The sequence below is a fragment of the Hemibagrus wyckioides genome, linkage group LG07 (genome assembly GCF_019097595.1).
Source record: "Hemibagrus wyckioides isolate EC202008001 linkage group LG07, SWU_Hwy_1.0, whole genome shotgun sequence".
Lineage (NCBI taxonomy): Eukaryota > Metazoa > Chordata > Actinopteri > Siluriformes > Bagridae > Hemibagrus > Hemibagrus wyckioides.
Window position 1 is genome coordinate 16,174,486 of NC_080716.1, and position 24,749 is coordinate 16,199,234.

The 24,749-nt window shown below is 39.0% G+C and overlaps 3 protein-coding genes, 1 long non-coding RNA gene and 6 other non-coding genes across 13 annotated transcripts; 1 reads left to right on the forward strand and 9 right to left on the reverse strand.

The window, feature by feature from the left end:
- Positions 1-9: 9 nt before the first annotated feature.
- batf2 (basic leucine zipper ATF-like transcription factor 2) lies at positions 10-4,255 on the reverse strand. The gene is made up of 3 exons (XM_058395143.1): positions 3,373-4,255; positions 2,835-2,942; positions 10-756 (listed from the first exon to the last, which is right to left on the reverse strand). The coding sequence occupies exons 1-3, from the start codon at positions 3,454-3,456 to the stop codon at positions 445-447; spliced, it is 504 nt and encodes a 167-aa protein (XP_058251126.1). The 5' UTR covers positions 3,457-4,255; the 3' UTR covers positions 10-444.
- Positions 4,256-7,767: 3,512 nt separating this feature from the next.
- arl2 (ADP-ribosylation factor-like 2) lies at positions 7,768-13,592 on the forward strand. Of its 2 annotated transcripts, XM_058395142.1 has the most exons (6): positions 7,768-7,839; positions 7,927-8,006; positions 8,221-8,331; positions 11,554-11,716; positions 12,006-12,086; positions 12,715-13,592. In XM_058395142.1, the coding sequence occupies exons 2-6, from the start codon at positions 7,942-7,944 to the stop codon at positions 12,847-12,849; spliced, it is 555 nt and encodes a 184-aa protein (XP_058251125.1). In that variant the 5' UTR covers positions 7,768-7,839; positions 7,927-7,941; the 3' UTR covers positions 12,850-13,592. The 2 variants fall into 2 exon arrangements, with proteins under 2 accessions (XP_058251125.1, XP_058251124.1); XM_058395141.1 differs by lacking the exon at positions 7,768-7,839 and having other exon boundaries at positions 7,846-8,006.
- A 519-nt stretch (positions 13,593-14,111) lies between these two features.
- Positions 14,112-18,432, reverse strand: LOC131356874 (uncharacterized). 2 transcript variants are annotated; one of them, XR_009205120.1, is made up of 16 exons: positions 18,384-18,432; positions 17,778-17,808; positions 17,511-17,549; positions 17,281-17,322; positions 17,026-17,071; positions 16,788-16,840; positions 16,536-16,575; positions 15,988-16,026; positions 15,773-15,816; positions 15,521-15,604; positions 15,307-15,348; positions 15,100-15,127; positions 14,785-14,838; positions 14,577-14,615; positions 14,356-14,398; positions 14,112-14,182 (listed from the first exon to the last, which is right to left on the reverse strand). It is a non-coding gene; the product is annotated as an uncharacterized LOC131356874 (long non-coding RNA). The 2 variants fall into 2 exon arrangements; XR_009205119.1 differs by lacking the exon at positions 18,384-18,432 and having other exon boundaries at positions 17,778-18,349.
- LOC131356994 (small nucleolar RNA SNORD31) lies at positions 14,249-14,322 on the reverse strand. The gene has a single exon (XR_009205195.1). It is a non-coding gene; the product is annotated as a small nucleolar RNA SNORD31 (small nucleolar RNA).
- On the reverse strand, positions 14,463-14,534 carry LOC131356997 (small nucleolar RNA SNORD31). Its single transcript, XR_009205197.1, has one exon. It is a non-coding gene; the product is annotated as a small nucleolar RNA SNORD31 (small nucleolar RNA).
- On the reverse strand, positions 14,907-15,031 carry LOC131356998 (small nucleolar RNA SNORD22). The gene has a single exon (XR_009205198.1). It is a non-coding gene; the product is annotated as a small nucleolar RNA SNORD22 (small nucleolar RNA).
- On the reverse strand, positions 15,192-15,260 carry LOC131356993 (small nucleolar RNA SNORD30). Its single transcript, XR_009205194.1, has one exon. It is a non-coding gene; the product is annotated as a small nucleolar RNA SNORD30 (small nucleolar RNA).
- Positions 15,414-15,479, reverse strand: LOC131356992 (small nucleolar RNA SNORD29). The gene has a single exon (XR_009205193.1). It is a non-coding gene; the product is annotated as a small nucleolar RNA SNORD29 (small nucleolar RNA).
- On the reverse strand, positions 15,876-15,947 carry LOC131356995 (small nucleolar RNA SNORD31). Its single transcript, XR_009205196.1, has one exon. It is a non-coding gene; the product is annotated as a small nucleolar RNA SNORD31 (small nucleolar RNA).
- A 1,784-nt stretch (positions 18,433-20,216) lies between the features above and the next one.
- On the reverse strand, positions 20,217-23,444 carry sb:cb1058 (uncharacterized protein LOC394209 homolog). Of its 2 annotated transcripts, XM_058393757.1 has the most exons (3): positions 23,288-23,444; positions 21,676-22,309; positions 20,217-20,962 (listed from the first exon to the last, which is right to left on the reverse strand). In XM_058393757.1, the coding sequence occupies exons 2-3, from the start codon at positions 22,282-22,284 to the stop codon at positions 20,816-20,818; spliced, it is 756 nt and encodes a 251-aa protein (XP_058249740.1). In that variant the 5' UTR covers positions 22,285-22,309; positions 23,288-23,444; the 3' UTR covers positions 20,217-20,815. The 2 variants fall into 2 exon arrangements, with proteins under 2 accessions (XP_058249740.1, XP_058249741.1); XM_058393758.1 differs by lacking the exon at positions 23,288-23,444 and having other exon boundaries at positions 21,676-22,653.
- Positions 23,445-24,749: the final 1,305 nt, after the last annotated feature.

A 24,749-nucleotide genomic window follows, 5' to 3' on the forward strand; every position in this document is an offset into this window, starting at 1 on the left:
TGTAGGCAACATCATTAAAATCATTTAGGTGTACACATTTTTCGTTTAGGTCACTACACTCTACACTGAATAATAGACTGTATTTGTGAAATATAAAAATAAATTTGAATAAAAATAAAGCTTAGTACAATGTTAAATCTCACAGACTTCTAAAGACTAGCACCCACTAGAACAGGGGTGTCCAATCTTATCCCCAAAAGTGTGTGTGCAGGTTTTCATTCCAACCACGCAGCAGCCACACCTGAGTCTATTGAAAGCCAAGACCAGTTGATTAAACAGGTGGAATCAGGTGTGTCTTCTGCTTGATTGGAATGAAAACAGCAGCACTTTGTGGATAAGATTGGACAACCCTGCACTAGAGCATGTTAAAGCTGGATAGAGGTGGTAGGAGGAAGAAGCTACATTTTTGTTTGTTTTCAGATTTCACCTCCAACATTTTTTTTTTCAAAATGGTGGTAATCTTATGTCAAAGTCCCATGGTATCCAGTCAGCCTTATCCAGGAGGTCAGCAAGCGATTCGTCCGGTGCAGCTGGATCATGTGTTGGAAAAATGGGCTCTTCCTCAGGCTTTGGGTTATTAAAGGTTTGGAGAAAGTTTGAGGTAGACATGTCTGTTATGGAAGGTCCAGACCAGCATGATAGTGTACACTGGGGTTCATGTTCTTTTAAGGCTGTAGTGTAGTGCTGCTTTTCTTTCTCCAGTTCAGAAATCTCTTTCAGTAAGGCAGCATTGGACCGCTCCAAAGTCTGCATTTCCTGTTGAGAAAAGCAAGACTAATGAGTTCTAATGTGTTCAAAAAAAACACCTTCTTGTATCTTTAGAAAACTTTTACATACACTCACCAGACACTTTAATAGAAACATAATAAGGTTTCTTATATGGTTCCTACTTTAATTAGACCCCTTCTCATTGAGGCACTAATCTAGTCAGCTAATCATGTGGTGAAAACATATAAAATCATGTTCAACAAGTCAAGAGCTACAATTAATGTTCACATCAAATAAGGAAATGTGGTCTAACTGTGGCATGGTTGTTGGTGCAGTTTAAACATTTCAGAAACTGCTGATCTGGGATTTTTTAAATAACTTTAGAGTTTACTCAGAACGGAGTAAAAAACAAGTGAACAGCAGTTCTGTGGGCAGAAACACCTTCCTAATGAGAGAGGTCAGAGGACAACAGACAGAATGGACTGCTTTGAACTGACACAAAGGCAATAATAACTTATATAACAACTTTTTATAGAAAAGTAAAAGGCTCCAGTCCTGACAGCCAAGAACATAAATCTATATACTGAGGCTACAGTGGGTATAGGCACACCTAAACTGGACAGAGAATAGGTGATGTTTCTGTCCAACCGTTTCTAAAATAGCTAAACTAGCCTGTCTGGCACACAGTGAGTCACTGAGATCAAATTTTTCCTCATTCTGATGTATGACATGTACATTAACAGAAATTCTTGACGTGTATCTTCACCATGTTATAAACTGCACTCACAGTGACTGTATCATTTCCTGAATAAGAAGGTGTCCCTATAAAAGTGGCCAATGAATGTATATTTAATTATGCAATATGTATATTTCAGTGTGGAATATGCATGAATTCTGTATGTTTTCATAGTTATTCATGTATTTTGTTATAAATAATATAGGTTATGGCCACAATGCAGTAATTTTGTAATTAAACTCTGTAATTATATTTTTGTTATAATTAATAACACACTTTATTGTCTGCCTTTAATCCACACTATTAAAAATAATTTCTCAAGCATTCATCCACGACTGAGAGTTTCTTCATTTCTTAAATCGGTCCTGAAATCCACTCTGACAGACCAATTTCGAAACTTCCCCAAGCATGAGGGATTAATATAAACCCATAGTATGGGTTTTTGTATGCATAAAGTACACCTTTTGTCTGGAGGTTAACACCACTGCAAAGATAATGAGGCATAATAGCGAGGTCAAGCACAAGGGAAAGTCCAAAGTTTGTTCAACTTCATAAGGGAAAGTGAAAGTGAAACAGAGTTAGTGTTGAAATATATTGCTAAAGCATGAGAATGATAATTAAATTAAGCATTAAAGATAAAAAATATATACATTAAGTTTCTCAAAAGGGTTTACAAGTAACCATTGTAGTAATACTACATACGCTTGAATAAGACTCAAGTGACACAGGGTCTAAGGAATCTGACCTACAGTTACCATAATTGTTCTGTTAACAGACTGTGTTTCCAAGAAATGCCTGCCTGGGCAGGCACATTTTATCTCACACACACCCACACATACAAACACACACACACACACACACACACACACACACACTATAAAAGTAAAGAGGTTTTTAAATGTTTTCCAAGTAAAAACAATTTTTTTGCAAGTTATACTGTAAAGTATACTGTACAGTAACCTCACTCCTGTGTACAAATACACTGAATAATATATAGTTTAATAGTATAATATGAAACCACATACTTAAAAGAACTTCATTTTTCCTGGTCAAATAAATGTACTTTATGCTCTTTAGAATGCGTGAGAATATTTTAGATCCCTTAAATTTTTAAAAACCTTTAGTGGGGCATTTTCTAATAGGACAAGCAAGTCAAAGTTGAAGTTGAAGAGTTCAAAGGGTTCAGATCCTTCAAGTAACCTTGAACCCTTTCTAGTAAATGATCATGGCTTAAATGGCGTTTGTTGGGCAACAACATGTGCGTTATGAAGATGCTGGACAGACATGGGCGATGAATATATGTATATATAATATATGTAATATATATATGGTAATATTAATAAGGTAGCAGGATAAGGTCAAACAATCATGCATGAGAAGATGTACTGACCTCATGGAGCACATCTGCTCTCTCTGTCTGCTTTTTGCGACTCTTCCGAGCTGCATCCCTGTTCCGCTGTCGGCGCTGACAAACCCTCTCCTCCGGCTGATCTCTGCCCTGAACACAGTACCACAGCAAGCAACTTAACGCATGATAGACCTAATAATAATAATTTTTAATAAAAATAAATAAAATTTTATTAAAATTTAAAAAAAAATTTAAATTTTATTTAAAATAACATTTGTAATATATATATATATATTATTATTATTACACACTTGTCCTCATTATGACACATATTATTATAACACATATTATTATGAGACACATGTCCTTATTCAGGTTCAGCATGTATTAATTATATATATATATATATATATATATATATATATATATATATATATATATATAATAAAATTAAATTAACACATGCTATATTATTTGTAGTAGGAGGAGAAAAAGGGTTATTATTGATAGTATTATTACACATTCCCATTATGCGTAAAATGAATACTCTAATCATTCATGCATGTAATAGAGCTTTTACCCAGTTCTGTGGACTTTGGGAATCACTTCCAGAGAAGGAGCTTGTTTCTTCGTCTACCTTTTCCATGAGCGCAAAAAATGGCATCTCGAAAGAAGGGTTTCTTCGTGTCCTGGCTTTTAAAAACACGACTCTATTGAAAGGACGGTTCCATGCTCTTCAGCCCAGTGAAGAGAAATGAAGCTCCCGTCTGCTGAACCCCTTTAAATACGAACGTGCTTGTCTTTCTAAGAAGGTGAGTGGGCTTTAACTGATGCAACACAGCGGAAGGATATTGGCCTGACAAAGCTAAACTGCTGTTGATCTCTGTCCTGGTTTATTTTATACTGCCTCTCTGAAGTGCAGCGCCTCTTTCACTTTCACATTATTTGAAACGGGCGCGTTCGCGGAGGTGGAGAGCGGAAGTCGGGACACATTGCGCCAGGACACTCTTCCCGTACACTTCAGCCTTCCCGCTCTGATGTGCTCATTCACACACACACACACACATACACACACAGCCCACAGGCTTCATTTTCCACCCACACACATAACCCTATTCACTTCATCACGACAGGAATCCAGTCACAAGACAAATAAATCTCACCATAGACTCTGAACAAACTCGGTACAACACTGAACCGGTCCTAGTCGCTATATATCGCTTATACCTCCAGAGGTGCGAGGCGCGTGACGTGTGCATTTACAGCTGTAATGACGGTACCTGACATCTTTGCTACTCCATAACCACGTTTCCATTCCAAACCTATCTCATCACACAGAGAGAGAGAGTGTCCTTTATTTCCTGCATAACTAACTTGAACCCGAACGTGTAGCATATGAGAAAACTACATGGAGATGGACAACGTCATGACTTGTATAAATGATCGTACACGGTATATATTCTTCACTTTGTCTGTGCAGATATGTTCGTTTTTTACCCAATACATTATAGACTACAGTCTTGGTCCACTGTCTGTCCAGGGGAAAATAGTGCAGCTGGAGTGGAGGTTCGACGCGGTGGTTTACTGTAAACTCCAGGCACTGGTGGGGGTGAGAGGAGACTAAACCTAGTGTTTAAATAAAGTCAGCTCACTCCGAGTGTTTCTACCCTGTATGTCTTCTTTTAACACTCTATGCTGTCCACTTCCATATCTGACCCCCACACTACACAGATATTTATATACATGTAACACTGAATAGTCTGAATTCATCAGGTCTCCGATCATTCACACCGAGACCGGAAGGACTGACTCATTTTACTTTTTTGCATCACCATAACATCTGTGTCCATTCCTGGTCCCGAACCGGGAAAATCCCTACTGATTATAAACAGTTGTCTTGCCTGAATCAGTGAATACACATGGCAGAAAATTTTGCACCGTTTAACAGTCTATAGATCATGACTCATGGTCTGGGTTCTCAGGGCAAGGCGGTAATTTTAGTTTTCGGTGATGATGAAATTACCGTGAAAATGGAAATTTGGCGTTGATCCAATAGGGGTAGGCTTCTGATGGGATGGTGACGATGACGATAATGATGATGATGATGATGACGCTTGTGTAGCAAGCTCCCGAAGAGGCATTACTCACTTTCCTTACTTTACCTGCTAATTATTCACTATTCACATTTACTGTTGTACTCTCTAACCACAACAATTCTGTAATCCGCCATTTTTATTCATAAGCTTACGAGTAGTACAGATCCTATACTTAGCCAAGATTTTTTGATGATAGTAAATTGCTTATGGAATAAAGCCTAGGCATCACTTTTAACGATTTGTGCCAGCTTTTAGCGATTTTTAGAGCCCCTTTTGTCGACTTGTTGTTGACAAATCTAGCGACTTTTTGGACTTTTATCCAGGGAGCAGCCGAAAGAAGAAGAAGAAGATCTTTAGACGACAGATGGAAGTACTGAAAAGGTTACATGGTGATTTTGTCAGACGACAACATTATGCTTTCATACTTTATGAGCAGTGAGAGGTGAAGTGAAAAACACTGAGTATCTCCTCATCATGGCACCTGTTAGTGGGTGGGATATATTAGGCAGCAAGTGAACATTTAGTCCTCAAAGTTGATGTGTTAGAAGCAGGAAAAATGGACAAGCTTAAGGATTTGAGCGAGTTTGACAAGGACCAAATTGTGATGGCTAGACGACTGGATCAGAGCATCTCCAAAACTGCAGCTCTTGTGGGGTGTTCCCGGTCTGCAGTGGTCAGTATCTATCAAAAGTGGACCAAGGAAGGACCAGTGGTGAACTGACAACAGGGTCATGGGCGTCCAAGGCTCACTGATGTACGTGGGGAGTGAAGGCTGACCCGTGTGATCCGATCCAACAGACGAGCTACTGTTGCTCAAACTGCTGAAGAAGTTAATGCTGGTTCTGATAGAAAGGTGTCAGAATACACAGTGCATGACGGGTCAGGGCTGTTTTGGCAGCAAAAGGGGAACCAACACAATATTAGGCAATTGGTCATAATGTTATGCATGATTGATGTATGTAAACCTAACCTAAATAAATTACAGTATGCCAGAACAGAGTAGGGGGAAGCAAACATCTGTAAAGCACTGAAACTTGGTAGAAAGTAAACACGAAACCATGATGCCATGAATATGCTAATGTGCTTGTTAAACTACCTCCTTGTCCATCTCAAAACATAACCTCTAAAGATGATGTGCCAGATTCTTTTTTTTGTCAATAATTTGAAAAATACAAGACTGCTGTGACTTTGGACGTAAACGAAGATGAAAAAGCCATACTGGAGGGATAGATTGTGAAGTTAGTTCACAATTAGAGGCTAGTTGGCATATAACAATCTGCCATCCCTTAAGTGTTTACAGAAGTATCGTAAAGTAATCAATGTCATTTATAAGTGTTAGGGTGTGAGTTTGTGTGTTAGGGTGTAAGTTTTGGGGTGAGAAATTGTTTTCAGTAAAAGGGGTGCATTGAGGGTCAGTCAGTGAGAACCTGCGAGTGTCCAGTCAGCACAGACCAGTGATGTATCTCTTATGATACCTTAGTTAACACTTTAGTGAGTTTGTAAAAGCTTATCTTTAAGGTGTGCTATAAATTAATAGTGGTAATAAAAGGCTGTTCAGGTGAGATAACATGGGACACAGCACTGCGACATGTTGAAAATACAGTATGAGTGCCTCCACCAAAGCAGTAAAAGCTGAGACCCCCCAACAGAATTATCGGAAGATAGTTATGTCACAATTTAACACACGGATTAGATCATGGCATCATCTAGCAATTTCTCGAGCAGCCTAAGCTACTTACCATTGTTGGTAACACCGGTTCTGTCTTGAACATCACTGATCTTGACAAGGAATACACTGATCACAACCCAAAACACTTTCAAAAAGTGTTCTTCTGCCAGAGCACTATATTTATGGAGTTGCCGCATTTCTGAACATTCCTGCTGTTCTTGGCACTTTGCCTGTTCAGAGACGTCAATGCTTGGGTAAGAGTGGGACTGATTACCCATGGCCCTCAAGGGTCCTGTATTAAAAAGCTTCCATTTCCAAGAATTCAGAAGGAGGCACCACTGCGATGGGATTTACAAAAGGTCGATTCATTTGTGGGACTTTCTGCATGCTTCAGATCACGTTATGTGGTCAGTACTATATGGCACAGATTCCTGACCCTCGTCCTGGAATACCCCCTTCCTGGCACATTTTTAGCGTTTCCCTCTAACATGCCTACTTCAGCTCAGGAAGGGCTCAGCTGGTGTATCAGAAGCAGAGAAAACACCAAACGTGTGCAGTATTTATTTATTTTTGAGGTTTTCCCCAGTTATCTCTGTCTGAGGTCACTCTGGTCCTGTGACATTTCCTGTTTAACACAGTGTAGAGTTTTCCCTGTTCTAACACATCCACTTAGCATGGGCTGTTATTTAGCTGAGTTAGATCAGGTGATTTGGTGAAAGCCCTAAAAATGTACAGGTGTACAATTAAAAAAAAAAGTCAAAATGAAATTTAAAAGTAAAATAATATAGAATAGAATAAAACTGGAATAAAATTAATTATTAGCTGTATAGATAGACAGGCAGACAGACAGACAGACAGACAGACAGACAGACAGATAGATAGATAGATAGATAGATAGATAGATAGATAGATAGATAGATAGATAGATAGATAGATAGATAGATAATTCCTATGTAATTTCGGATGACATGAAGAACCCAGACTGTGTGCAGCTGTTGAAGCTGACTGAAGCTCTGAGCCCCAGTAGGTGGCGGTGTTGAGTCAGCAGGCTGAACATGCTGTGACAGTATGGAAGTGTTTCTGTGATTGACAGTACATTTGACCAATCCTGTCTACAGTCACGCCCTGAAGGCTCAAAGTGATTGGTCCATTTGAGAGATGGGCAAAACCTACAGTAGACGACCAATAGGTATTTTTTTGCGGTGGTTCGTGTGACCAATAATATCTAAGGATGTTGCAAGCAACAGCAACAGCAGCAACACTTCCGGGTTTGAAGAAAGCGGTACGGTGCATCTTGTATACTCGAAAAGATATCTGTATCAGTGTAGAGATAAAGTGACTGATTTTCTCATTTTGCTTTGTGAGACAGGGTTAGAGCTTCATAATGGGTTTACTGACGATACTAAAAAAGTTAAAACATAAGGAGCGAGAGATGCGCCTACTGATGCTGTATCCTTTATAATCTACACAGAGCTCAGACTCACGTGTCCTTATTTCCCATGGATGGCGTATAAGGTGTATTGACTCATTTATGCTGTGTGTAGTATATGTGCTTTTTGTTTTTGACTTGAGCTTCATTTTACAGAATATTTACGCTCTATAGCTGAAAGCCCTGTTAAGTTGAAACGCCTTCTGATTCCTTGACCATTGAATCCTGGACCAGTGGCCTGGACAATGCAGGAAAAACCACCATACTGAAGAAATTTAATGGAGAAGATGTCAGCACCATTTCTCCTACGTTAGGATTCAACATAAAGACACTAGAGCACAGAGGGTAAGTGTCAACTTTAAGTGTATAGAAGCTCTTTGTAAATACACTATATTGCCAAAAGTTTTCGGACACCCCTCCATTAGCCCCTTAGTTCCAGTGAAAGGAACTCTTAATGCTTCAGCATACCAAGACATTTTGGACAATTTCATGCCTTTACATGCTCATGAATGTAATATAGAGTTGTCCTGCCCTTTTCAGATATAACAGCTTCAACTCTTCTAGCTTTCCACAAGGTTTAGGAGTGTGTTTTTGACCGTTCCTCTAGAAGCGCATTTGTGAGGTCAGGCACTGATGTTAGACGAGAAGGTCTGGCTCACAGTCTCCGCTCTAATTCATCCCAAAAGTGTTCTGTTAGGTTGAGGTCAGGACTTTGCCCAGTTAAGTTCCTCCACACCAAACTCCCTCATCCGTGTCTTTATGGACCTTGCTTTGTACACTGGTGTGCAGTCATGTTGGAACAGGAAGGGGTCATCCCCAAACTGTTCCCACAAAGTTGGGAGCATGAAATTGTCCAGAATGTCTTGGTATGCTGAATCATTAAGAGTTCCTTTCACTGGAACTAAGGGGCCAAGTCCAAACCCTGAAAAACAACACCTGAATCCAATTATTTGCAGTGGTGTTTTGTTAATATGACACCAATGAAATGAATCCAGTTTACTGTAAATGTGTGTGATTCATTTGAAATCTTGTGAATTTCTGTAAACTGAGCCCTAGATTTAACTAGAAGTCAAACCATCCATATATTTTAATTTGTAGTAAAATCACAATGTAGACCAGTTGTCCTTAAAGTGCAAATGCTTACTGTCTATAAAAAGTAGGCACTGGGTTATATTTTCCATTTAAATAATGTTTATAAAATCAGAATTGGTGATATTTATTTACTGTACTGTTAACGAATGCAAAAAGGTACAGCTGTTAGACATAGAATACAATGGGCGCATAAATAGACAGAAAAAGAAACTACACCGACCAGACATAAGATTATGACCACCTGCCTAATATTGTGTTGTTCCCCCTTTTGCTGCCAAAACCCTGGCCCTGACCCGTCCTGCACTGTGTATTCTGACACCTTTCTATCAGAACCAGCATTAACTTCTTCAGCAATTTGAGCAACAGTAGCTCGTCTGCTGGATCGGATCACACGGGTCAGCCTTCACTCCCCACATGCATCAATGTGCACTGGCCACCCATGACCCTGTCGCCGGTTCACCACTGTTCCTTCCTTGGACCACTTTTAATAGATACTGACCACTGCAGACCGGGAACACTCCATAAGAGCTGCAGTTTTGGAGATGCTCTGATCCAGTCGTCTAGCCATCACAATCTGGTCCTTGTCAAACTCGCTCAAATCCTTACACTTGTCCATTTTTCCTGCTTCTAACACATCAACTTTGAGGACAAAATGTTCACTTGCTGCCTAATATATCCCACCCACTAACAGGTGCCATGATGAGGAGATACTCAGTGTTATTAACCTCACCTCTCACTGCTCATAATGTTATGCCTGATCGGTGTATGAAACAATATCAACAGAAACGCTAAATTTAATACATTCAATGAATCAAATATCTCAATTTACACAGTCCAAGTTGCATGTAACAAAACCCATACAGACCTACTGTAATAATTCTGCCAAAACAACTAATCATAACATTTTTTAAATGCAAAAACCTGTTCCTTGTTTACAACCTGATCAATTTGCATGTTATATCTTGTCTTCAGCAGCACTGGTAGGTTACTGTCTGTGTGATGTTTCACAGGTTCAGCCCATGTACATAAGAACATGCCAGTAGGTGGATTGGTTATGCTAAATTTCCTCTAGGTGTGAATGTGTGCTTGGACTGGAATCCCATCAACGGTGTGTCCCTGCCTTAAACCCAGTGTTCCTAGAATAGACTCTGGGTTCACCATATCCCTGACAAGTATGAAGTGCTAACTGAAGATTAATGAATCTTTAACAACATTTAAAGATTTCAGTTTTAATAAAGATCAGAGCTGACTTTTTTACTTTCAATTTTTTTCAACACATTTGGTCTGTTTTCATGGTGGTTAATGGTTTTGTATCCACATTGCTGCTGAAAGCATTGTCAGTTTTAGGGATTTAGCATTCGTGTCATTACCCCCTAAATACACTGCAGCATTTCTTTAAGCTATTCACTATCTACCCTCCTCATCTGTACACTCTGCATAAACAGATAAGGTTCCAAAGCTTCAACTGTCATGGTAATACCGCTGTCTGCCGCACCATGGTTGTCACGTTGTAGATTGCTAACAAGTCAAGTCGAGTCCCTGTTGTAACAGCATTATGTAGATATACTGCTTCCTGGAGTCCAGCATTTGCTGTCTTCACTACCTCTACACTGGATGTCTCATTAATATGAATGTCACTGGAAAATTAGTGAGAGAGAGAAAAATACACTGAGCACTTCATAAGGAACACTATGCAAATACTAGGTTGTGTCTCTTTTTGCTCTCAAAACAGCCTCAAATCTTCATGGCATGAATTCCACATACATTTTTGGATTCTGCTCCATCTTGATTGATCCATGATTACATCCCACAATTCCTGCAGATTTACCACAGCCCAAATCCCAGATCTGCCACATTTCAAAGGTGTTCTACTGGATTCAGATCCTGTGACTGGGAACAACACTGAACCTATTGTCGTGTTCATGAAACCACTTTGAGGTGACTTTTGCTTTGTATATGGTGCATTATCATGCTGGAAGTAGCTTTTAGAAGATGGTCAATTGTGGCTAGGAAGAGATGCACATGATCAGCCATAATACTCATATAAGCTGTGGCATTTAAGTGATGATTGACAGGAACATTCCCCACACCATTACACCTCCACCAGCCTGGACTGTTGACACAAGGCACGTTGGGTCTATGTATTCATGCCAAGTTCTGACTTTACTATCTGAGATGCTTTTCTGCTCACCGCAATTGTACGTTATAGACATTGCATCAGTCTGAGTAAACCCGAGACTCAGCAGTTACAGAAATACTTCAGCCCATCTGCATGATTTCATTCCATGCACTGCTGCCACACGATTGGCTGATTAGATATTTACATGAATGTAGATGTACAGGGGTTTCTAATAAAGTGCTCAGTCAGTGTATATAATGTGTTCCAGTATGGATTTGTTCATAATGCATCCATGTTATACCATTTACCTTTATTTATCTGCTTAATGTTTTGTTTTATTCCCCACATGAAAATAGGTTCAAGTTAAACATCTGGGACGTGGGGGGTCAGAAGTCACTGCGGTCGTACTGGAGGAATTATTTTGAGAGCACAGATGGACTGGTGTGGGTGGTGGACAGTGCAGACAGACTGAGACTGGAGGACTGTAGGAAGGAACTCAGTGCACTTTTACTGGAGGAGGTGAGAAAATGAACCCACTTCTATTTAACGTAAATAGTTTTTGACGGTAGCCACTGTTGTCTACTTGTTCAACTTCTATTCTCTACACTAGTGTTTAAGGTATTGGGCAACTGAGCAGAAGGTTGTGAGCTGAAATCCCAGCTCCACCAATCTGACACTGCTGGGCCCCTGAGCAAGGCCCTTAACCCTCAATTGATCAGTTGTATAATGTGAGAGAAGTTGTAAGTCGCTCTGGATAAGGGCCTGTGCCAAATGCCAGAAATGTAAATGTATTCATTTCTTTTTACAGAGACTAGCAGGAGCCACTCTCCTAGTGTTTGCCAACAAACAGGATTTACCTGGTGCTTTGTCTAAGGATGCCATCAGAGAGGTCAGTATTTATTTTATTATTTATTTATTTAAATAGAATTGCAGTAATTCATATTCAGGTTAGTCTGGCCTAAGTCAGTGTTGTCCAGTCTTATCCGGAAAGGGCTGGTGTGAGTGCAGGTTTTCATTCCAGCCAAACCGAGTCACACCTGAGTCTCATGAAAGCCGAGATCAACTCATTAAACAGGTGGAATCAGATGCGGCTCCTGTTTGATTAGAATGAAAACCTGCACCCACATCGGCCGTTTGCAGATAAGATTGGACACATCTGGTCTAAGTTAATTAATTGCATAGATGAAGGGATTCATATTGGCTGAATTGTGTGTACTACAAGTGAGAGAATGCTAAACTGAAGTGCTGTGGACTGAAACTGCTCACTGCACAACTTTGTCATTCATCTACCTTAGCTGTTCTTCCATTTTCAGTGGTACAGGGTCACGTGCATTTGTTTCAGTTATGCAGTATCAATTCAATGTGCAATTTCATTGCTTGCTGGCATTTAGCAAAATAAACAGCCATGTTTTTGAATACAAGGTATTTTAAATGTCTGTCAAATATTCCATGACTTGAATTACATTTTGGAGTAAAGGAAAAATCTCCTGAAAAGCAATCTCTTATTGTTTTGACAGGTGCTAGCTCTGGATGAGATTAAGACCCATCACTGGTGTATAGTTGGCTGCAGTGCAATGACTGGAGAGAACCTCCTGACAGGTGTAGACTGGCTCCTGGATGACATCGCAGCTCGGATTTATACAGCAGATTGAGAACACAGCCTTGTTTTACATTTCAACTTTGCTATAAACTGTAGAAGCAGCATCTTCTTCCCTGGAAGTGTCGTAACTAATGCACCATGTTCTGCAGGGTTACGGATTTCTTTCTGATCAATATTAACAGTGCAACCCCTTTTGGTGCCTTTATTAAGTTCTGCATTTTAGCCTCATGTCTCCAACACAAGGTTTAATGTTTATCAGATGTTGAGAACAAATTGTGTAGTTCTGTATTTAAGTTGAGAAACATGCTCACTGTTACAGCTGTTAATGCCTAAAACCTCAGCAGATGAACAGAGTGTTTGCTGTTCAGATGGTTTCACTTCAAAATAAATTTTTGGAAAAGTCCATGTTGCTTTAAAAAAAAAATAAATAAAATTGCCTCCCCAACATGGTATTTTCTAAACTGCAAGTAATAAATTTCATACCTCTTTATAAACTCATTTCAACAAGTGTGGTTCCCTAATGTGAACTATAAATGCTGTCATTTTAGTATTATAAAAGGCTTATTCCTCAAGTGTTAAATCAACTATACCATGTGTGTGTGCCATCATTCCAGCACCCTGCAAGAGTTATATTTTAACATGATTTCCTATGGGAAATCATGTAAAAACTTGGCTGCTAAGGTTTTTCTGCCAGATCATTAAGAATGTCTAACATTTTTAATAAAAATGAATTGACTGCACATTTCAAATGTCACCCCAATAAAAAAAAGTACCCACTGTGGGCTAATTAAAATATTTTATGTGCATTATATATTTTCAAACAACTACAGAGAATCGGTTACCATTGCACTCTGCTTGTGACACGGTAGTTTATGAATCCAGTTAGTGTCAGCTTCTAGTAAACATGAGTACCTGGTCCCCCAACCCCTTTACCAGATTTCAGATTTATACAGCAATTGCTTATGGATCACACCCAGATGAGATTTACAGCTTTTCAATTAACCAAGCCAAAAATTAAAGTTGTATGTAAAGATACTGAACAGATCATAACACCAAGTCCGAGCAAGACATTGCCCTCTCTGGTCATTCCAGTGCCCATTTCTGTTAGACTGGTCAGCAACAGGGAAAAGATTTTACACCCCTGAAACCATATACATGGAAGACTCTTCTGCACCTACGTGTGATAAGCTTGTGCCAAAGCTTCATGCAAGTAATGCCAGCACTTTGAAAGGAGAACCTAGGTCTTCTTAATGGAAAAGACTTACACCAGCATGGTAAATCACATCCAAATCTCAAAAACCACACACACTCAAGTACACTCAATACACTTTATTAAAGTTCTGACAATGGCAGACACAGCTTCACATGCCCATGGCCTCCAGCACCTTAACAAAAGAGAAGAGCTCTATTAATATTTAACACGGTTGCATGTAAAACATCTTATCCTACACATTATATCAGAGGATTACCATTCAGTCAGATTATAATCAGACTGGGGCGGTATCACTATTCATCATTTATTAAAGCAGCTTTTAACAAGAGAAAGTACAAAACTTACCAAGTTGCTCAGTTCCACAATGAGAGCAGAAGAGCACAAGGACCTGCAAAATAAAGTAGTAAAATTAGGAGTAGTCCAGACATGCAACTACATTTTATCCATCTTGTTGAAGATCAGAGGGGTACCAATCAGTCACTATACATCAGACTGGGGCGGTAATCACAAAATCATCATTTCAGCCCATGTTCAACAAGCCTAAAGATAATGCACTAAACACCAACCTGATCCAGGGCAGCTCCAGCATCTTCAGGTCCCATATCCTAAAGGGAAAGAAAAGAAATCCCTGTTAATCAAACTGGAACTTATCCAAATGAAAGTCAATGAAATCATGCTACAGACTCTAGCTCAGGTGGATGAAGTGACCCTAGCTGACAATCATTAGTAGATAGATAACATCTCTTCAGTTTATTTTCAAGTTTTTCCACCTACCTGATCAAGAAAACCTTCTCTAAAAAAAGGTACCCAGTTCATCCAGACTTTCAGCTAAAACAAAAACAAAGCATTAGACATGGAAAAAAAAAACTCCAGATGAGAAATTAAAAAAATAGCTGGACCATCAGACTGTTGGTAACCAACAAATTATCCCCTTTTTGCACTGGCAACACCAGTGGGTTCACCTTCTCAGGTTCTGGCATTAGCACAGTACGTAAGACATGTGCAAGTTTCATCATAAGAACCAGCAACTGCTCAGTATTAAAAGTTAACTCCATTTTATATCTTAATACAAGACAAAAAGGCACTCACCTGTTTAAGACAAACTGCCCAGACAACCCTAAACAGAATTTACAATTAGTTTCTGCATTTTTTTAATCAAGAGAACTAGTAACAGTTTCAAGCATCATCAGTATTAAAAACTCTCAACAGGAGTTCAGACGAACGAGATTCCAAAGTAAATCATCATAAGATGCAGAACATTTAAAAAATACACAAGGCACAGCATCAGTGACATACCTGAAATCCACAGTAGTCAGTCAAGTTCTCTTAAACACAATCCTGTAAAAACAAGCAAACGGATCAAGGACAGAACAGGACAGGCACGTACAGAGGAAATCCTACAGATCTCTCAGTTGTTCATAACTTTTCACATCGGGTCAAAGTGAGCTAGTTTATCTTCATCACAGAGACCAGGGACAAAAATAAAAAACTACAGAAAATTGATATTTACCATTATCAGGACATCAAATGAACCCATGAGCCAAGATTTCAATTTGGCACAAAGTACTCTGGTCAGAGCTTCTGCATGATCAATCTGTAGAGAATTTAATAAAAAAAACTTTAGCACAGATCTAGCATTTACTTGGCACAAATTGGTTCCTACATGTTAACTGGCAAGGACTTAGTCTTTAGAAAGGAAATGTTTGCTATGGTAAAATGCTGACCATCCTAAACCACACAAGCATTCACGTACAAGACTTACCAAGTTCAAGTTGCTCAGTTCTACAGTGAAAGCAGAGAGAGGACCTGCAAAATAAAGTAAAATTAGAGAAATCCAGACATGCCACTACATTACATCCTTTTTGAGAAGATCAGAGGGGTACCAATCAGTCACTATATATCAGACTGGGGCGGTAATCACAAATTCATCATTTCAGCCCGTGTTCAACAAGCCTAAAGATCAAACTAAACACTAACCTGATCCAGGGCTGCTCCAGCATCTTCATGTCCCATATCCTAAAGGGAAAGAAAAGAAATCCCTGTTAATCAAACCGGAACTTATCCAGGTACAAGTCAACAAGAACACACTTGTGAAATGCTACAGACTCTGGCTCAGGTGTATGAAGTGACCCTAGCTGGCAATCCTTAACCATTCTGAATTATAAGCAGGTAGATTAGAGGGGTAGCAATCAGATAGGACTGTACACTAACATTTCTCAGCGAGAAATCACCAGCCAAGATTTCAATTTGGCACACACTGATCAGAGCGATCAAATCAGGAGAATATGGATAAAGAACTTAAGCACCATATTAAAATTAAAGCATGTAAACATTGTAGTTCATCTACTAATTATTTGGCAAAGTTATTTCTACATGTTAATCAGCTAGGATGTTTAATCTTTAGACAGGAAAGATTTGCTACGGTGAAATGCTGATCAACCCAAACAGCACATGCAGGTTGTGGTACTGTTTTGGCAACATTTTCTCCTTTACGGAAGTAAACTTGAACTAGAACATCTACATACCTCCATTCTGAAGGCATCCTCAGTCTTGCAGGCAAAACATCTGTAGAAAGAAGGGAAAAAAAAAAAAAAAAAAAAAAAAAAAAAAAAAAGTTCACACAAACTCATCCAAGACAAGTTCCAAAAGTGGCATCTTAATCTCTCAGATATTTCAAAGTATTCTCACATGGGTTCAAACTGAGCTAAGAATAAAAATGCCACATCACAGAGATAAACCCAACAAAACTAAAAGAATGAACAATGCCAAAGACTTACCACTGGTCTGGACAAAGCCATGTTCACCAATCGGTCTTCACCTTACACAGCATCTACAAGAGACAATCTATTTGAGATGAAGCGATCACTTTCACTAGAACACGAATTTTGAGCAGTCTGATCAGTGCTTTGGTGACTTAAATGCCATGGGACAATAATGCCGTCCACTAGATTAATGGGAAGAACCCAACTCATCCTTTCAGACTGAGGAGTACAAAACAAACATGAACAAACTCACCACAAGTCTTTCAACGACATGTGAATAGACATGTAGTGTGGGGCCACTGTTGAAAGAGAAGGGGAGACCATCAAGAAATTGAAACGCCAATTCAACTGGTTAACATCTATACAGTCCGATCAGACTTTGGTGACTAGAATGCCATCTGACCAAGCGGCCGTCCAGAAACGATGGGCTGAAACCCACTTAATCATTTCAGACAATTTCATGTTAAAGATTTCACACTGAAAACCTAATTTAGAAGGGTTTACTTACACTGCACATAGGGCCATTGACAAGTTTGAGACAAGCATCTTTCTGTTCAAGGAGGGAAATAAAAAAAGAGAAGGATTAATGAACAAAGTCAGACTCTCATTAGCTATATTAACCAGGACAGAGGTTCAGATTTAAAGTGAGCATCACAGATATTCAGATATATGCTTGTCAATAAAATCATCATTAAAACCCCCCCAGGAAATGCTTGAAGAGACCTAAACATGACTCACCATTTTATCCACAAAAACTGGACCAGGAAATCAAAGAAACTGCAAAGAAATGGAAAGAGTTGGTCATAAATGCACAGAACTGTAGGAAAGGCACAAATAAAAGTTTTACTACTCAGGACAAAAATTAATCCTCAATAGAATTCAGTAAGAGAGAATTCAGAAACAATCATCAAAGTAGTAAAGCAAATCACTACAATTTATATATTAAACCCAGAGCAAGTAAACTGCTCCAGCTTAAACTGAGAATAAAGGATAAAACCTTCACACCTGTCCAGCTGCAGCAGTGTCCACCAACAAGCTGCAACAACAAGAACACATGGTTAGGCCTGGTCAGCCATGTGGACACCTGAGAGAAATCACTGTTCACACTATCTACCAAACATAGGATTTAAATCAGGTGGAAAAAGGGTCTCTCATCAGATAAAATGGGTGCAATCACAGTATTTCAGTACAGGTCTGTGAAAGTTATCATCACTGAGAGACCCAAAATGGCTGCAGGGGAGAGTAAATGTGCGCCATAACTTCAGCAAAGTCATTCATCTGCATAAAAAAATAAGCAAAAATACCACCAATACCCATGCACAATAACGGATCATCTAATTATATTTAATGCTAAAATGAAATTATAAGAGATTAGCGAAAGCACGTGCAGGATGGGAGCGGATTAGGAATCTTTCTAGAAAAGAGAACTAGAGCATTGAGACCCGGCTCGGGCGCGTGTTATTTTAAACACAAAAGCATACAAATGTATTCAAGATTTAATGCACCAACATGTGCACAAAGCTTAATTAAATATTATACTAAAAAGCAAAAAACACATTTTACTCCATGCATTTCAAAAAAAGATTAAGAGATACAAGACCACAAGCTCACCTCAGCGCGTGCTGCAGGAAAACGACCGAGCAGAGGGCGATGCAGCCTTTTAACAGACTCCCTAAACCCCGCCCACCGTTACAGTGCTGCTTAAAAGTCTCAGTCGAGTTACAAAACAACCTTGAATGCTTTTTAAAAAAAAAAAAAAAAAAAAAACTACCGTGTTACAAATGTGTTGTTTTGTGCTTGTTTATTTTAAAAACATTTACTTTATATAAAATTCTCATGTTTATTAATAAGTAGTTTTGTAGCTCAGACTTTACCGACAGGTCACTTCCGGTAAAACTCATGCTGGACTAAATCTGAACTAAAGCCGCCCCTAGAGGACATAAATCGCACTGTTTTAGACATTATTTCATTACTCTGCAGTACGAGTTCATATGAAGAAGGTAGTCTTTGGGAATATATGCTATATTGCCAAAGGTTTTTGGACATCCCTCCAAGTCATTGAATAATTCAGGTGTTGTTTTTCAGGGGTTGGACTTGGCCCCTTAGTTCCAGTGAAAGGAACTCTGAATGCTTCAGCATACCAAGACATTCTGGACAATTTCATGCAAGTTTGGTGTGGAGGAACTGCACAGAGTCCTGACCTCAACCTGATAGAACACCTTTGGGATGAATTAGAGTGGAGACTGAGCCAGATCTTCTCGTCCAACATCAGTGCCTGAACTCACAAATTCACTTCTAGAGGAATGGTCAAGAATTCCCATAAACACACTCTTAAACCTTGTGGAAAGCCTTCCCAGAAGAGTTGAAGCTGTTATATCTGCAAAGGGCGGGACAACTCCAATTCATCCTATATATCCATGGTAAATGCTCTGCATACTGTAGGGGTCACGTTTGCATGTTTAAAACTTACTGAAATTTCCTTAGATGTGGTGTTGTGGAGTGAAAGCATGCACTTCCCATTTTTCCCTCTTGGGTACATGTTAGTGGTCAAAATATGTATCAGCTTTAAAAGCTGACATCATTAAGTCCTCAGTTTCATCAGATTTTCACAATCAAGCTGCTGTTACATATTATCAATGTAAAGCAGTGAAAATAGTGATGTAGATAGGCAGTAAATTTGGACTATTATTACACACCATTGTACCAAATGCAGCACCAACCACATGCCTCCAAGCTACTACTGCTATCTCAGGCTCCAGCTTTTTTTTTTTTTTAAATTATCTCTATATATATTTTTTTTTATATTTACATGTATAGATTCTGTGTACGTTTATTATGCTTATTATGTTATGTTTGTGCTGCTAAAGCTTTCCTCTAGATTTTGGTGCATGGCTGTGAGGAATTCACTGAGGACAAGCATTGATGTCAGGTGAGGAGGCCTTATTACTATTATTATTATTATTATTATTACTGTTGTTGTTGTTGAATGGTGCTGCCAGATAAGGTACATTTCCCATAATGTAAGATAAATTCATTCTGAAGAGTTTCCGAAAGTGCCAAGGCAAAATCTACATAAACCATAAACAGAGGAAGAAATATGAAGTAAAGGTAGAAATTAAAAATAGAGCAATGCAAAACAGTACAAAAAGTCATTTAGTGATCAATGTTAAAAGAAAGTGTTGGCATTTTTATTAATAAATATTGATCTGCATTTTAAAAAAGATCTACAACTGTTCATAAAAGCATGAATGTGTTATTCCGTAATTACTGTACTGGGCCTGTACAGACGCTGGAGGGCGCACTAGAGTCTAACCCAGTTGTGTATTAGATGCTGCAAATGAGTTGCATGTAAATATCTTAACGCTTTTAAAGTCCAGTATGTAAATTATCAGTTAATTTACTTGCTCGTGACACAGATTTCAGAAAATAAACATTTGATTGTACAAGTTTTTTTTTTTATTTACAAGGAATATATTATAATTATTTCTCTGTAGTCATGATCTTATGATAAGTTTATTAAATCCTTACAAATGTTAATGTTTTATGATCAATATAAATAAGTTAGTCAGCTGGCTCAGTCCTGGACTTCAAAGCCAAGGAAAACTGAGCTCCCAGTGTTGGAGTTTTGGTCCCGTGGTCATTGCAGGTTGACCATAGCAAAGACAAATCAAAGACCTCTGCCTCCATAATACTGTTCTCAGCTCAGTCAGTTTCACAACGTTCATAACAAGTCCTAAAAATGATTGCATTGTGTTTTGTGAGATCGTTCTTGTTCTGAGTCAGAACCACAGCTACGACCTCACAGGCACTCTCAAGACGTTAATCTTACTATTTCAGGTTATATAACACAAACCGTCCTAAAGCAAGATCTGTTTTAGACACTGTAGTAACAAAGATTATTCTGGTGGAGAGAAATCAAATATAAATACAGCTTACAAAAATAAATGCAACAATAATTACTTCATGAACACTTTTTCAGCCAATTAACAATGGACGATGCATATTTAAACCATATCAGCATTTTATCAGCATTCATGGATTTATTATAATCTAAAATCTGCCAGCGCAGCTTTCTTGTCCATTTCAGTCTTGCTTGGTGTGGACACAGAGGAGGAAACAGGAGAGAGGGTCACACTGTACAAGTTAGCAACAAAGGTCTCCCATCCTCTTTTGAGGGCTTTATCCAAAACCTAAGACGACAAAAAAGACCAAAAAAAATCAGTGTCCATTCTATACAATCTAGCTTTAATACTAACAAACTGTGAATGTAATCTACTTTATATGCACATTATACCTGTCTGATTCAAAAAAGAAAACCTTTTAAGAGTATTGATTCCTTTATGTTAGCAAAAAGTTAAAGAATGATCTGTTATCTCTGTAAACCCATTCCCCTCCCTTTCCTCTATTTGTATGTCCAGTGTAAACAAAAGGACAGTAAGAGATGGACAGGAGTAGGGATTCAACATGAAGCAAAGAGTGTAAGGGAAAGATTATAAAATAGGAAACTTCAGGAGGAAGAGTCTGGTGATCATAGACTTTCCCCTGTTTACTATTTTATCATGTCACATTGTGAGTTCAATAGCAAAAGATAAGTTATCAGACCTCATCTTGTTATCTGTGTTAGAAAAAGGAACTTTGGGAGTTAAGCTGTATGTAAGTCTGTACTTATACAAGCACAATATGTGCTTACGCAGGCTCTTTCTTCAAAATACTGATATGAAAGTGTAGCAAAGAAAACCCTTGCTACTGTACTACTATGTTGAATATAGAGTGATAGAAATGTCTTAAATGATTTAAAAAACAAACCCAGAGCAATCAGTTCACTGACCATAAACAGGTCGTATTATATCAGGAATCTGTGACATGAGATTAAGTTTTAGGTCATAACCTTGTGCTATCTCACCTTGCCATAATTCCTAAAAGAGTTCCTTTTAACAACCTTCATGTTCCCTACGTCTGTTTTCTCCTCCACATCTCTCATCTTCTCCGACATCTTCTTTTCTCTCTCCTTTCCTTCAGTAATGAGCTTCTGATCATCAGCTTCCTCTCTTATGGAGAAGTGGATCAGCATAGGTTCTGGAGCGCTGATGACCGATCCTGAATCAGTGACCAAGTTCACATCCAAGCTCGGCTCGACGGTCGGAGCCGTCCGAGTCTCAGAGCTCTGGATGTCCATATCCAGTGACGGCTTATCAGACTTGGTTCTTCTGGAGCTTTTCCTGCTCCAGCGCCGGCTCAGTCGGCTTGGCTTCCTCTTCAGCAGGGTGGTCCCGTCGTCCTCCATCATGCCCTCGCTGAAATCACACATGCAGTGCTCCTGATCATCTGGAAGCTCGTTGCTGTTAATTTCTCCTAACACGGGCTTTGCAGTCGGTTGTTTCTCTGTGACCTGCTCCTCTGTCCTGAACTCTATTTCTATTTCATCTAAGCGTCCATAGAATCCACTGGCCCGGTCAAGGAAAGGAGGAGCCCGAGGAGCCTTTTGCTTCTTGGAGCTTTTGCCAATCGTCATGATTTTTCCAAGTCACCGAGGCTATCTGTAAATTGAGGAAAGGCAGGCAGGAAGTGAGATGTTAAAACAATGTTCTGTTTTGTCTGTGACCTCAGAAATAACAAATAGTTTATAAGTTGTCTGGTAGAAGCACTACGCCTGATATCAGAGTCACTTAAAGAGCTGTGATGGCTATTGGCATGCACTTCTTACGTCCCTCGTACAGATCACCTCATACAACACGACAATGTACAAAGTTCAATGCCTGCGTGTGTGCTTGACGTAGACACGTGTCCCTGTATCTCTGATCATATCAGAGTCCTGATAGATAAGACAAGCTGCAGGTTCACTTTGACTTTGACTTTGCCTAGTCGTGCTGGAACTGTGACCCATGCCAAGATGTGTGTGTGTGTGTGTACTGACTGAAACCTGACATCAGACCGAACAGATCTGGTAAAATCACATGTCCATATTAATACCTATTGTACAAGTGGATATAGCACACCCCCATGTTCATTTGATTCATATCTCAGATATGTCTTGACTTAAAGGAATGTTAAACTTAATCTTTATTCTCTCATCTGTGTTATATGTGTAAATACCACAGACATTTTTTCAATTTTCCTTGTACTGAGAAGGAAACTTGGATCAAAACTTACTTATGAATGAACCTGTAACATAGCGTTTATGTGAAAGATGATTTTGTAGAACATTTTTAACGAACAATCAGAGCCGTTTGTTAGACCATGATAATGATTAAACAAATATTGACCAAATTTCCCTTCCACTCTTCCAGAATGAGGATAAACACGCTTTCTAGCCTTTCTGTTCCTGAGTAATAGTAAAAGATTGATGTCTGTGTTCATTATGTGTTCACACATCCACTACAGCAGCAGTGAATGATCCTTTATTTAACATCAACTAATACATAATATATGAGTATCTCTTAAACTCTTTCCTATTTTAGTTTTTAAAAGCATGATTTGTTTCAAGAATGGAAGAAAATGAGAGGTGAGTAGCTTACCTGCTGGGTGTTCTCTCTGAGACTGGCTCTGTGTGTGTGTGTGTGAGCTCAGTACTTCCTCAGCACACCTCATACACCTCACACACTATCATCACAGAATCTGCCTAAACCTGTCGTCACTGAAAAAAACTCCACACACAATCACTTTCTCTAACTCACATGAGCCTTGCTCTAGGTAATTATTATCGAGGCTAATCAATATGTACACATTATGTACACTAAGCATACATTACCTACCTAGGAATGATTATAGAGCACCACATGAGCGGCATGACCACTCGGAAATAAACTGCTACTGCTTCTTTCTTTCTTTTTAACCTTTATTGGGAAAAATATCTATAGAGAACCATCATTAAGGTACATAATCAGACTTCCCAGACCACTGGAGTACTTTGGGACATTGACATGTGGGGGATATGTTGCATTGTACCCTGTCAAAAAAAAAAAATCAATGTACCTTATTATGTATTTTTTTCTGGACAGTGAATGTTAACTGTTTTCTGTTGCTACGGACAGAGAAGCCATGGATTTCTTAGATGTTTGTTAGTATTTGGGATGTTGACAGGTTTTGGGTGGGAACCCGTTGGTACAACCAAGGTTTCGACCACAAAAGCCTATTTATTCCACCGCTATTAATGTTAATTCCTGAAACAAAACAAAAGAGACAGCTACCTTAGTACATACAGCACACAAAACCACACGTTTGCTCACATATCATGCAGTTTCACTTAGGAAAGATATAATCCATAAAAGATTTATTATTTTATCAGTGCCATAGAAAGGAGATGTGACCTTTAAATTAGGGGAAAGAATATAGTTTTGCTCTACACACCCTAATCCCATCCACAAATGGTCGACTTTAATTAAACAGGAGCTCAGGAGAGGGAGTAGCAAAGGAATGCGTATTTCCCTGGAAACCGTAGGTGTGCCGTTTAACAAATAAAGATTTGGAATGCAGCGACCGGTCAATCCTCGATAATGTTCCTTTAAGAGTGTGTGAGTAATCTCACATGTGACAGCATTGCAGTAGATGTGAGTCAGTTTATCCCACCTCCTCACTTTGAACCTCAGGCAAGGATCATCACACAGCACTCCTGTGAACCATGAAAGCAGCTGTTTTGCAGCTGTGCATGTCTGTGCCTGTGTATGGCAATGTGAGGAAAGCATCACATTCGGGATGGGATGTGGTTAGGAGTCATTTAGAGGGGCGTGTGCTGACGGTGCCTTCTGTAGACAACAGACTTATTACTCACTTAGCAACGTGCCCATTCTCATCAAACACAAGCACAAACCATACCATGCAAGGTCAGAATGTTTCAGCTATTAGATGGATTAGTCTGTCCAAGTGGAAACAAACTATGTTCTTGTTTGTTAACAGATATACAGTTGGTATAAGGTTGGTATTAATCACTCTAAGCTGTAATGTTTAAAAGACCCTACCATAAAGAGGGAAAAGTCTTTG

Bases quoted from the DNA above. Each gene is read 5' to 3' on its own strand.
- sb:cb1058 (XM_058393757.1), bottom strand. From the start codon at position 22,284: ATGACGATTGGCAAAAGCTCCAAGAAGCAAAAGGCTCCTCGGGCTCCT. The intron at 20,963-21,675 runs GTGAGATAGCAC...TTGTCGTCTTAG, and splicing joins CTTTTAGGAATTATGGCAAG to GTTTTGGATAAAGCCCTCAA.
- arl2 (XM_058395142.1), top strand. From the start codon at position 7,942: ATGGGTTTACTGACGATACTAAAAAAGTTAAAACATAAGGAGCGAGAG. The intron at 8,007-8,220 runs GTATCCTTTATA...ATCCTGGACCAG, and splicing joins GAGATGCGCCTACTGATGCT to TGGCCTGGACAATGCAGGAA. The intron at 8,332-11,553 runs GTAAGTGTCAAC...ACATGAAAATAG, and splicing joins AAGACACTAGAGCACAGAGG to GTTCAAGTTAAACATCTGGG.
- batf2 (XM_058395143.1), bottom strand. From the start codon at position 3,456: ATGCCATTTTTTGCGCTCATGGAAAAGGTAGACGAAGAAACAAGCTCC. The intron at 2,943-3,372 runs GTAAAAGCTCTA...TACTGTGTTCAG, and splicing joins CCCAAAGTCCACAGAACTGG to GGCAGAGATCAGCCGGAGGA. The intron at 757-2,834 runs GTCAGTACATCT...TTTTCTCAACAG, and splicing joins GAGCAGATGTGCTCCATGAG to GAAATGCAGACTTTGGAGCG.